This window comes from Rhea pennata, chromosome 3, assembly GCF_028389875.1.
Source record: "Rhea pennata isolate bPtePen1 chromosome 3, bPtePen1.pri, whole genome shotgun sequence".
Taxonomy (NCBI): Eukaryota; Metazoa; Chordata; class Aves; order Rheiformes; family Rheidae; genus Rhea; species Rhea pennata.
The window spans coordinates 63,107,606-63,120,575 of NC_084665.1; the positions used below are offsets into that span (position 1 = coordinate 63,107,606).

At 33.4% G+C, this 12,970-nt stretch overlaps 1 protein-coding gene across 3 annotated transcripts in view; it reads right to left on the reverse strand.

Annotated features, from left to right (window-relative positions):
• Window positions 1-12,970, reverse strand: part of VTA1 (vesicle trafficking 1) — a 44,397-nt gene that overhangs the window by 13,474 nt on the left and 17,953 nt on the right. For all 3 annotated transcript variants that reach the window (XM_062572459.1, XM_062572460.1, XM_062572461.1), the window contains 3 exons: window positions 12,688-12,815; window positions 12,092-12,167; window positions 5,972-6,083 (listed from right to left, as the gene is read on the reverse strand). In XM_062572459.1, coding sequence (XP_062428443.1) covers window positions 5,972-6,083; window positions 12,092-12,167; window positions 12,688-12,815 — 316 coding nt within the window. The remainder of the gene's footprint in view (window positions 1-5,971; window positions 6,084-12,091; window positions 12,168-12,687; window positions 12,816-12,970) is intronic.

Genomic DNA, 12,970 nt, shown 5'->3' on the forward strand with positions numbered 1-12,970 from the left:
ACAGTGAACCTTTAGGGCATCCAGCTGTGAAATTCCAGCAAACCCAGGTATGTGCAAACTATAGTTTCTCAAAGGCACAGAACTTGGACCAGTCTTAGGAAGATTTTCTTAGAGACAAGAAAAGCCCATCCCTGGGCAAAAAGTAAGAAAAAAATACCCTGTAATCTCCTCTCAACCTCTTTGTCCAAGCTCCAAATCTCTGTAGATATTTTCCATCTCTTTTTCCGTGATCTCCTTTCAGAAACAATTCAATCATTTTGATCAAAATTAATAAAATGAAATAAAAAAATCTGCAGGCAAACTGGCCATAGAAGATACTGCTTCAAACAGTTAAAGTCTGGTAATACTAATAAGCTAAAAAAAGTGTTAAAGCCATCCTTAATAACAGTGCCTTCCAAAGGCACATTCATAGAAGGGCAATATGCTTTAATTGTGCATGTGTATCAACAGATTAAGCTCAACTGTTTATGTTGCTCAACATATTTTCTTAAAGTGATAAATCATTGTGCAACTGGCAAATGTTAACTGTATTAACCATAAAAGTAGATTTACTTAAGTTAACATTTGTTTATTAGGTGTTAAAGTGCCCAAATGTCATCAAAGGATAGTAAATACTCTTTCTGCAAAGTAAATATTTAAAATATTATTAATCAAAGATTAAAGTATTAGAACCACATTAAGATAGGTGCTTGTAATATTCCTGCAGTTCTAGCAGCTTTTAAACAGTAGTGCTTGTAATCTTCTTAAGAAGGCTGACATGCTAGGCTGCGAAACAGTTACACAACTGCTTTACATTCAGTTTCAGCTACAACTGAGTTTCTTCTCCTGGAACCTCATCACACTTTTCTACCTAGATTTCAGCATAATGGATCCATGTGCTCCCTTTATTTTCCTCAGGGCTGGAGTAACCCAGACTTTTTTTAGTTGGAGGAGGGGGGTGGAGGGGGTGGAAGAGGGGTGGCAGGTCAACATAAGGCTATGTGGAGTAAGGCTGACACCTCCATCCTGTTAACCAAATGTTGACCCAGAAGAAGTGCCAGAAGTTACAAACAACACAGACATTTGCTTAATTTGATCAGAAAATTTTCAGTGCAAATGATCCATTTTGCACTGCTTTTTTAAAAACAAAGATCTAACATAAATCTTATTTCCATTATCTAACTACATAACAAGACACACATACACAAGACAAATTGGTATTTTTTTTTTCTGAGGTTACCTATAGGGGTGTTAATAGTCAAGTTTAATTTGCCTTAATAGTCACATTTTTTTTTTATTGCTTCATAAAGTTTGCTCCATTGCAAACTACAGTGACAGCAAAATCCATAGATTTATCAGTCTGGTAAATACAATCAATGACTTTTCCATTCTGAAGTCAGGAGTCTGTGTTTTGACAGAATAATTTAAGTAACTAATCCTCATTACCACTACAAATGGGCATATGTATGAAAATAGTGTATGCCATGTGCAAACATTTTCCTAAAATTATCTGGATCTCAATGTCTTTTTTATATTACAAATGATTATGCTTTAAGATGCCAAGGAAGAACAAGTAGTGGTAAAAGGAAATGTATGGTCTAGCACAAGAATCCGTTGATGATTTAACATCTGCAACCCAGAGCACTAAATTAAAAACTGGCAAAATCTATTTTTACGGAGTCTAGAGAATTAAAAACATAATGTATTTGCTGTCATCTATAAAATTATTTTAAATTAAAATTATTTTTCTTCCTTCTGCTGAACTATTACTCTCTAGCTTGAGATGCTGCTAACAGATGCAGAATGAAAGGTTCTCTGGGAACACTGCTTATATATATATATGCATACATATGTATGTTATATAGTCATATATAAACATATCCATATATTATTTCACAACAAGAAGAAAGGCACTCAAAAACTTATTACCTCCTTGCATTCTATTCCTTATCCTACTGGAGACTGTAGAGGTTCATGGAAATTGTCAATATAGACATTATATTTTATATTGCAATATAAGAAGGGACAATGTATTTTATGATAGCTATACCTTGTATGTTTAGAAACCTTTTCATATTTGAAATTCTATTGTTCATTTTTTTTACATTGTACAAAAATCTCACTTGATGACCCAGGGCAACTCTAAATGACCTTTATGTTTACTCTAGACTTGTACTCCAACTGCATTAACAAATCAAACATGTCATTTCAAGTTTCCATAGCAGCATCCTGACAAAAGCATCCATAAATCCAACAGTAGAAGTACATAAAGCATGCCTATGTTACTGTAAAAGCATCTCTAAGAGTAACAGTATGGTTTTCAAGAATTATAATGCAAATAACCCTTTGGGAAAAATGGTAATTTGTCAAGCTACAGAGACCTAGTTTCATTCTACTTAAACACAGACTTTTTCCACTTGCAAGAGGAGGAAGAAAATGAGCAAGCAGAAAGGAATGGGGAAGGTCCAGTCATATACTCAAACAATGCTGCTTTTCTTCCTACAATGCACAAAGCAAGAATTGATATTTTTCTTTTTCATGATCTTCTAATAAAAATTAATTTGCATAAAATCTTTGCCTCAGTTGTGTAAAGCATTATGGACACCTATGCTACAGAGTTATCACCAGAAATAAAAGGTAAAAAGCATTTTTCATTTAATTGTTCAGAAAATAAAAGGGTGTGAGAAGTGATGCTAATGCATAAAATGAACCTCAACAAATACAAAATATTTTATATATATATATATATACACACACACACACCATACACAGAAATATATATATTGCAAACTCTTTACAAACAGGAATGTTAGAATTTTGGCTCACTCAGAATTTCCATCCCTCCTATTTTGCATGTAGATATAACTTTGTAATGAAAGCAGTAATCTTCCCCTATTTCTACTACTGCTTGTAATGACCTGCAATGAAGACTAGGGTTTTAAGTCTGAATTCTTTCAGACAACAGCTTCCTTCAACAACAGCTTCTTATGTGGGCTGTAAGAAGTGGGCTTATACGGTCTGTGCGCTAATAAAATGAAGAAATAGTCTATTTATGGCTGTTTGTATACTTTAAAGATCAGAGAGGCTATGTACATAAACTTTTAGCAAAAAGAAATTTTGTAATTTTTGCTTAGAACTGCTTTTTGCAATTGTATGGAATTCATTATTCATTTCACATGATCAGGTAAGCTTTGCAAATGTTACTAAAGCTATGAATGTGGTCATTAAAGAACACTCATTTAAAATTAGAAATATTAGATTGGCCTATTTTTAACACTTTCTTGCATCTTATCTTCTCACCTTCTCTATTAAATTCAAACTAGTGTAATCCGATTTTAAAAGATGAGGTGATCTCTGCAGCAGGAACTGCATCATGAATCTATCTCACCTCAGCTTTACCACTGCCAGAAAGCAGTCTTTGAAGAGATCTGACACTCAGAAATAAATTCATTTGCCGATGCTTCACTTGAAATGCAGCTGTATCTAGGTTGAAGCATATTTTAGTGGGTCAAGTAGCCACTCCAGTGTTTAAGTCCATAGAGGGATCTTTTGGTGAGTAAAAGATGGTACCAAGAATAAGTCAGTAGCTTGGAAATCAAAGTGGAACATTCTCGTTCAAATATGTGAATTTGCTTATGTTTTACTGTTTCATGTGCAAGAGTATTAATACTCAAACAGTATTTTCTTCATGTCACTACAAGAAATTTTAACTGATATCCAAACTTTTAGATATCCTTTTTTACTTCTAACAAAATAAAAGGCTAAAATTAAGATTACTAAGATTACTGGGGAGAGCCACTTTTCAGACTTTTTCGCTAAATTTGAATTTCAGAAGCACTCTTGCCCTGTCCTCCTCCCTATTGAGTCGGTCCACCCTATTGATTCAGTTCTCAATCCTCACTCCTCTTTTTCATATACAACTGAACAATTTTTCAGAGTCATAAAAGAACGTTGGCTAAAACACTGTTCTCTAGAAATTACCTGGTCTAATCCTCTACTCAAAGCAGGAATAACATAGATCAGGTTGCTGTGAGCACTGTCCAGTGAAGTCCTGAGTATCTCCAAGGACAGAGATTCCATCAGCTCTCTTGGCCCTTGTTCCAATATTTGACCATATTCTTGGTGAAAATTATTTTCCTAATAAACAATTAGATTTTTGGTTTTGGTTGCCTATCATCCTATCATTGTGCACTTTCAAAAAGAGTCTGGCTGGATCGTCTCAATCCCCTCCTATTTGCCAGTTTAAGACAGGCAATGGCTGCTAACTGGAATAGGATGCTGTGCCTTACTAGAAGAACCACCAATCTGATCTTTCTATAAATAGTATGTAATGTCTATTTTCCTCTTTTTTCACAAACAGGAAATAAGCTTGAAAATATGACTTCAGAGGACAAAAAGTCTGAAAATCAGCAACTAGTATTTTAATGTTTTGACATATTTTAAATAAAGAACTAATGTATAGAAAGTTACAATGGCAATTTAAAAACAGTGTTATGAATAGAAGTTCAGACCTCAAAATCTACTGAAGAGCCAGGTATAGACGCCAAACGTGTATATATACATGTTCATATATATCATCCAAAACTTAATGCAGCCACTTCACTATCAAGTTAATTTGTCCCTCTGTTGTACTGTAGATTTGTTTATCGATCTTTTCAATTAGAAAAAAAATGTATTATTAAATTCAAGCTTATACTAAAAGAAAGAAGGGAATATTAAGTTAACTGACATTATTCAAACCATTAAGTCCTGTATGCTATGAGCTGATTTGGGGGAAAATGGATAGAATCTTTATTAATGAAACTGATTGCATTAAAACCAATTAGTAAACTACCAAACAGAATTAATATTCATAATGCATTAAGCATAGAAAAACTACAAACAACAAAAAAATAAATGAGTGAAAATGTTTAGGAAGTTATCCTTCCATTATTTAATGTGACAATTAAGTACTGGTTTTATTCTGATATATTTCTGCAATGTATCACTTTTTCTATGTTTTTTGCTTGTAATATCATTAACTCAAAACTAAAATCAGTTTATATACACAGCAGCATTCCTGTATCTATTCCAGTGTACACAATTGCACATTGCATAATAAGAGTATGGAGCGGTCTTTCTCAGAATAGGATAAAATGTGATGATTGTGCATTTGCCAGAGATTGTGCAGTACACGTTCTGTTACTTCAGATGGAGGCTAGCTTACACCTGCTCACTCTGGTGGTGTCAGTTTAAAAAAAGATCTAAAGTAGAAAGATGCGGATACCCTTAACAGTTCTCACTAAAGAGCTAAGACTTAAATTCACAGTGGAGTGAAGACAAGTCTGAATTCATTAAATACAAGACAGTAAAAGTTATAATGTGTGAGGTTTTGAACAACCTGTTCTGAAAGACGTTCATTTTGTTAAGTGAGTAGCCTTGGAAATATTTATCTAGCAGTTAAGCAGACAAGTCAAGCAATTCAGTAGTGGAAAGTTTAGCATCTAGAACACAGAAGGCAACTAAGAACAAGAGGAAAAGGGGACTGAGTAAGTGGCAGGTATTACAAACTAAAGAATAGGCAAAATCTGTTTTGAAAACTAAACAATTATTAATGGAGGGTGCATGTGTGGAGCAAATAGCAAGTGTCTGCCAGCAAACTGGCAGAAGGGAGAATAACTTTACGGAAAAGATCTGAAGGGAAGACAGCAGGTAAGGTTTAAGATATGCATGGTTCTGGCCCAAAGATGACAATCCTTCATACAGCAACTGTATTCAAAATGATAATCTCCACTACAGAGGGAGGAAAAAATATAGATTTTATTAAATAAATCAAATAGTAAAGTACAATAAAAATAACAGTAAAAAAAGCAGAAAAGGACCCATTGTGAACGAAACATTAACTAAACAGGGAAGCTACGCCTCCTGTCAGATGCTTCATGAAAAAGAGTGTGTACCACCATTTTGGTCTCAGCTCAGCTTATTTGCTTTTTTTATCCAGAAAAATACATACCAAAGCCTTCTCCTTCCATTCCAATAGGTCCAGGCTGAGGAGTCTCTCCATTCTTTAAGCAGTTATGAATGTATGCTGCCTTCCATCTGGCATACTTCCTGTGCTGAACATTCTGGGGAAGGTAAAAGGTCAATATTTTAACTGCTCATTTCTGTGACTTAACACATTCAAAAACATTCAAAAAAAATACAAGGGTCTTCCACCCTGACAAGAGGTTAAAAAACTAAGTTCCTTTCTCTGCTATCATTTGACACCACTTTAAAGATGAAGAACCCATGGAAAATAAATCAGTGAATTAAAATATAAAAAGAATTGCTCTAAGGGGATCTCAGCATAAAAGAAAAATGTGGAGATCTTCAGTTAGTGCAGCATATCAGGAAAAGGAAATACATTTTACCAAAACTATCTACTGTGAAGCACAGAGCACTATGTAGTAATTACTGACATGAAATAAAGAAAACTACTTATCTCCATAAACCTGTAGGACTATTTACTTCAGATTTAAATCTGAAATTGAAAATCCTACTCCTCCTGGTTGATAACACTAGATTTTTTTTTCTTTGTAATGATGACAATATTTTAAATTTCAAATAGGTATTTAAAGTATGAATATAAAAAGGTTGTTGTAGTTGCAGATTCATGCAGGGGTGGGAGGTATATTCTAGAACCCACATAACTTATGATTGATAAAAATCATCTGATTTTTAGCTATATATAGACTGCAGAGGAAAAGGGCTTATGGTAATAATGACTTTGAATAAACTATTAATTACAAGGTTAATAATTCAGTTATAAAGAATATGAATACTTCTCTCAAAATGTTAATTATTATATTGGTGTACAATACCTCTTTTTTTCTCTTTTGTCAATTCTTATCTTCTGAAATGGTGTCAGTATTAGAGCAATAAGAGAAGTTGCTGCTTGCCCTTCTAATTCTATTTTCATGCTAATAGTTTGAAATTAAAAAAAAAGGTAGAGAACTTTAACTTCAGTATTTTAAAAAATATACTTTATTTTTGACTATTTTCAGTTTCAGGGAAGAAGAAACTGAAGACAAGTGTCTTGCTTTGGGCTTTTATAGATTCCTCTTTTCAGATTGGAACATGAACGACCATTCATTTTTTCAAACATACTTTAACGTCCCTATGTGCAACATTAATACATCAGAAGATGAAATGAGAATTGACGTCATATCTCCTGGGATGGCCACCATAGATTCTTTTAATCCAGAAAAAGTTCTCAATTGCTGGGGAAATCTTAAACTGATTAGGCAAAAAACTTCTTGATAAAAGAAACAACTAGTCACACTGACAGGTACGAGGTAATGTTCTTCAACGATGAGGCTGAATATAAACAGGGATTGGAAACAGAGATGGGAAACATGGAAGGATAAGTGAAGTAATTTTGCCATATGAACACTGCAAGCTGATAGCATGTTTTCCACCAATAACAACACCAGAATATTACTTCTGGAAATCTGCTGCAAGGCACTGGTGAACTCTCATTTCCAAATTAACAAGCACAGGATAAACGTGGTTTGGAATGAGAGGAACATTAATCTCTCTTTAAAAGTCCGGACCAAAATGACATCCAAAATATTGAAGAATTAATCAGCAATCCAAAATTGTACTTCACAAAATCCATTGCACTGTTGCCTAGAACAAGACAAGTGACAAGTGCTACAGCATAAAGGATAATGCCAGCAAGCTCTCTTGTTCCTGTTTAATTCATTGTTATCCACCTGGATGTTCATACAGTATAGTAGAAAGCTAGGGTCCTAACTTTCACAAATGAAATAATCTCCCCAAAAATAGCAATCCTGAAGACAAATTTACTAAAGTGCAATCACTGCAACTCAGAAAGGAAAAGTACCAAGAGAAAGTCATGGCTTTCGGTAAGACACTTTCTCTTACTAATCTTTTCTGGTCAAGCAGCATTGCAGATAAAATAATTTTATCATTCAGCAAACATACTAAAAGCCACAACTGTAGAATTGTATTTCCAGATAATGGTTCTTTTAGAAAAGAACATTATACAACATTTAACATCTCTATATCTCCTTCCAATAATACAACTGTTTCTTAACAAAAGTATTCTATAACTGTTATTTGAGGACAGTGGAGATGCAGTATAGAAGTAGTTTTCATTTATATTTTACCTATAAAATGTTTGTTTATAAAGAGGTATTAACATGCTGAAACAGGAATATAAAAATAACCAAAACAGTCCACAAGACTAAGAATATAAAACAAAGTATACAAAAAAAAAGTATTAAATTACAGTTTAGGATCTCAGGAATGAGATGTCATTTTTTTTTCCTTGAAATTTGCTCTCCTACACATGCTTCTGTATACTGAAATCAGACTCTCTATTTTTCTCTCTCTCCTAAGTGGCTGTTAGGCAACTATCAAATTCAACTACTTAGGAACTTATGCTTTGTGGTTGCTATTAGGACTTTAAAGAAGTTACTGAGTATCACCACACCAAAAGAATGAAGCACATATTTCAAAAATCAATTCAAACTAAACTGCATTATAACCTTTTTTCTATTTTCCCCCATATTAAATACAACATCTTCATCAGTATTTCTGAAAAGTTATTTAAGAATCGGTTTTTGCTCAAGAGATGGACATTTACATGACTGAACTTCAAATATTTTATGATCTGTTACTAAACACAGAAAAGACATTCTAAAAGATAATCTATCTACAGACAAGTGTTTGTAGATTACTTGAATTACCTGAAGTGCTCTGCAAGAATGATGTAATAACAGAACTCTGCAAAATTCATCATTTGGGCTAGTTTCATTATTATTCCAAATCCTCCTTTGAATTAACTTGTAATTTACAGAAAGTATTTTTGCAGAGTCAAGACTGTGTTTCAAAAACACTGTGAATGCTTTAAATATAGTCAACTTATTTGGATGTTTTGGGTATTTTGCAAGAGCACAGGAAATACTGCCACCAATATTTTATCCGAGATTTAAATTAGTCAAAATATTTGTACAGAAAAAACTGTGTGTTTGACATTATTTCCTTCTCTAAAATGAGTAAAAGAAAATACATAATTCACAGAAACAACAGCTAGAGCCATTTTAGAGAGACCACAACTGCTGTCTAGAGTTTCTCTTTCAGTGATGAACATTTCTATTACAGTAATTACATTTAAAAGTGTAATCTGGAATTTCCTATATAAAGAGATTTTCTTTCTGACACTGATTAACAATACATCTTGAAGAAATCTATAAAAGAGCATTACAGTTTATATGCAAGGAATTGAACCATGTTTGAATGTGTGTCATTATGCATCTAAATTGCAAAGTCTATAGTTCCAGAACTAAGAATCTAAATTATGTTGTTTTGGGCTTTTTTCCCCCCCTCCCTCCATGATAGCACTGCTCTCAAAAAAAAAAAAAAAAAAAAAAAAAAGAAAAAAGAGCTCCTGTATGAAGATTATTACTGAAGTAAATGAAAATAACTCTACAAATACATAGCTTCATAATGATCTCTTATCAGCTGTGTTTTATAAAACATGTCTTCCAGAAAATCACTTTGCGTAGTTCTAATATTGAGGAGTATCTGCTGTGTCCTCTAATACAATCTGCTCATACTATCTAATAATCAGTCACTCACCAGTTATAAATAATAACTATTATTATTAAAATAATAATTATAAATAATATTATTTATAATACCATTTTCTGATTTTAGGTGTCAACTACCTGCTTTCTGTGCTTTCTGCTGTAGAATTAAAAGTCTTTTAATTGTCAACATTCCATACCTATGAAGGCAATTACATACTAAAAAGACAGACAGACAGTCTGACTAATGAAGGTAGATAATTTAAGTGTCTGACTATAAAACCAGAGGCAGGCTGAGCCTTATTTCAGACTAATACAGAAGGCTTCTGCAGAAGTCTATGACAGTCTCGTGTTATATTCACGTCATCAATCCTTCATGTTATATTGGATAAGAAAACTGATTGAAACTTAAATGGTAGCCAGAAATCCAAGTCTTTTTACCGTATTTCTTCTACACGCTATTTTAACAACGTCTTCACTAATAAAATGAATTAAAAATAAGATGATCCCTTCTTTCCAATTACAAAGCCCTATTGTCCTTTTAGCAACAATAAAAAATACAGTTGTAAATATTTACAACTGCTAGGATTCCATATTACCATTTGTAACAGTTTCTTTTCATATGCAGAAAGGATTGCTTTAGGACCTTTGAAGTCATTGAACAGTGCACTGGAAGTGTTACAAGCACGGACTGGATTCCTACAATCTAAGGTTGCGTGTCTTATCAGTACATTAAAATGTACACTTACTCTCAGCCTCTATGAACTTTGGATTCCAGGGTGCACAGCAGCCAGTTTCAACAGAACATATGAAAGAGAGAATACTAACTTGTGTCCCTCGATTAAAAAAAAAAAAAAGAAAAAAAAGAAAAGAAAAAAAAGTAGATCGGAATAGTTTCAGGCTATGGAAGACAGAATCCAAGTGTTCCCCTCTTTGGGCAAGGACTCTTATCATTAATATCTATATGTACTACTATACATTAAGTACACCACCATCAAAACCATTCTTTTACCTTCCTTCCAGTGTTTACAAATGAAAGCAACCATAGCTACTGTTTTTAAACCTACTGAATCTTCCTGCATGTTAGGCACACCTATCAGATCAAGGTTCTCAGGAGACTTACGCACAGGATGTCTAGTCTGAGAATTCCAAACAAAGTGTGAAGCAGTGTGGGTCCAACACTAGCCACAATTGCAGCTTGTTAGAGGTCTTCAAGGAAACAGAACTTTTCTAAGGAATTTTACTAGTGGAAACTATAGCACGCCAGCACAAGAGAAATCAAAATATTTGTGGATTACCCATGTGGATTTAGGTGAACTGAGGCACATTAAGCACTTACATGATCAAAAATTGCTGACTTGGTCTCAGATTATTTAATATCATTGCTGTTTCTTATTTACTGTTCTCAGTTTCCTTTAACTATATTTGAAACATGTCTTCACAGCCAGTAACAGCTTTCTACAAGATTTTGTCCTTGTCAAATGTTTTCAACCTTACCCTTACATTTTCAAAATAAGTTTCTCATTCAGTTAATTCAGTAAGGAATATTTAACTTTTACTTTCTAGAACAAGGAATACTTTATTAAGAGTATCTGTTCCATCATATTTGAGATTAATTCTCGTGTGGGGCATGAATGAATACAGGGAAAAGCTGACCGTGCAGCTAGTAGAAAGACTTACTTTCATAACAGACTTCATAATTATTTTTATTAAAGTACACCAAAATAATTTCTATCTTGTTCACTGCTTCACACTTTGTTTGGAATTCTCAGATTAGACATCCTGTGCGTAAGTCTCCTGAGAACCTTGATCTGATAGGTGTGCCTAACATGCAGGAAGATTCAGATCAATCAAATAATTATGATCTAAAAATAATTGTGTCGGTGTATAAAGTACACCAACAATTCTAGAATATTTGTTTGATTAAAAAATAAACTGCCATGAAGAACACTAGAACTGGGTTTGTGTTAGCTACTTTACTGGATAAAATTTTTGAACTAAAATACTGATGATCTGACAGTCAGATAGCAAGTCACTTTTTGTGAAACAAATTTATCCTTCTAACTTCACATATCACTTTTTAAAGGTGGGTTTTGTTGCAACATCAAAAGTAAACTATATACAATTCCATGTCAATTATTAGCACTATAAGTAGTTCTTCCTCACAGCACAAAAAAGGTGAGGATGGAAAGGGCCAGGAACCTTGCATCATTTTTCCATACAGTCATTTATACTTGCTCAGTGTCCCATAATCGTAACACTGTGCCCCATAATTATGATCAGACTTTGAATTTGAAACTGGTATTTGTTAAGTCATGAAGCATCTTCGAATAGATTACAGTTGTCTTGTACTTCACATGCCATTTATGCAAATACTTATGATTCACTAACATGTACTTGACTATACAATTAAAACTAATGATCTTTGAATTTCATATTTACAAATTGTAAGAACATTTTAAGGAACTAAAGTAGCAACTTGCTGTGCTCCTGTGCTATGAAAAACAGTCAGATAATACACTGGTATCCTTAATACTTACCTCTTCAGAGAGCTCCCCGAAAACTGTCAGCACATCAATTAGAAGACTTGCAGTATAAAAGGACTTTATCATGTTTCTGTAAAAAAGAAAACATTTCACTAGCTTGGTAATGTCAATCTTAAGAGCACGATTTAAAAAATGGCAGTTTAATTATACTGGCTTATTTAAAACCAATCACCATTGTTTTTTCGTTTTAATCTGACATTTACGAATTCCCTTCACAACATTTAAATTTAAGAATAAATTGACTAGTCTCCTGACTACTAAATAGAAAGTTTTCATTTTTTTTTAAAAGTCGTTTATATGTTCCACACTTTGTTTCTAACTTAGAATATTCACTAGACATACTACATTAGTTGAGTATTGGTCTGGGGGCTTTAGAAAGCTTGCCAAAAGGTGGACAACCTCTTCAAGAATACAAGAACAGCAGCAGTTAACGTGTAAATTTGAGACAGTAGTAGTAAACAATGGGGATTTCTAAAAGAAATGAATGCATTAAAGCACAGTTCATGCTTCCAGCCATACTAAGGGAGTGTGCATTCAAATTTCCTACAAATATATTAATTTAGGCAACAAAATAAAGATTTTTCACCTACTTATGAAACTGCCCAGCTCTGTCTTCATTGTCAGCATACAAAAACATTTTCAAAGCATAATTCTCCACATGAGCACAACCAACAATTTCCTGAGTAATAGCTTCATTATCACCAAATTGCTTTTTCATCTGAAAAAAGTTGAAGAAAATAGACGCCCATTACTGTCTTACATGCTAGCAATTTTACAATTTAACTCAAATATAAGAAGCTGCTGATTCAGACAAGCCCAAGTAAAAATTCAAAAAGGGAAACAATATACCAATTAACATAATAATGCTAATGG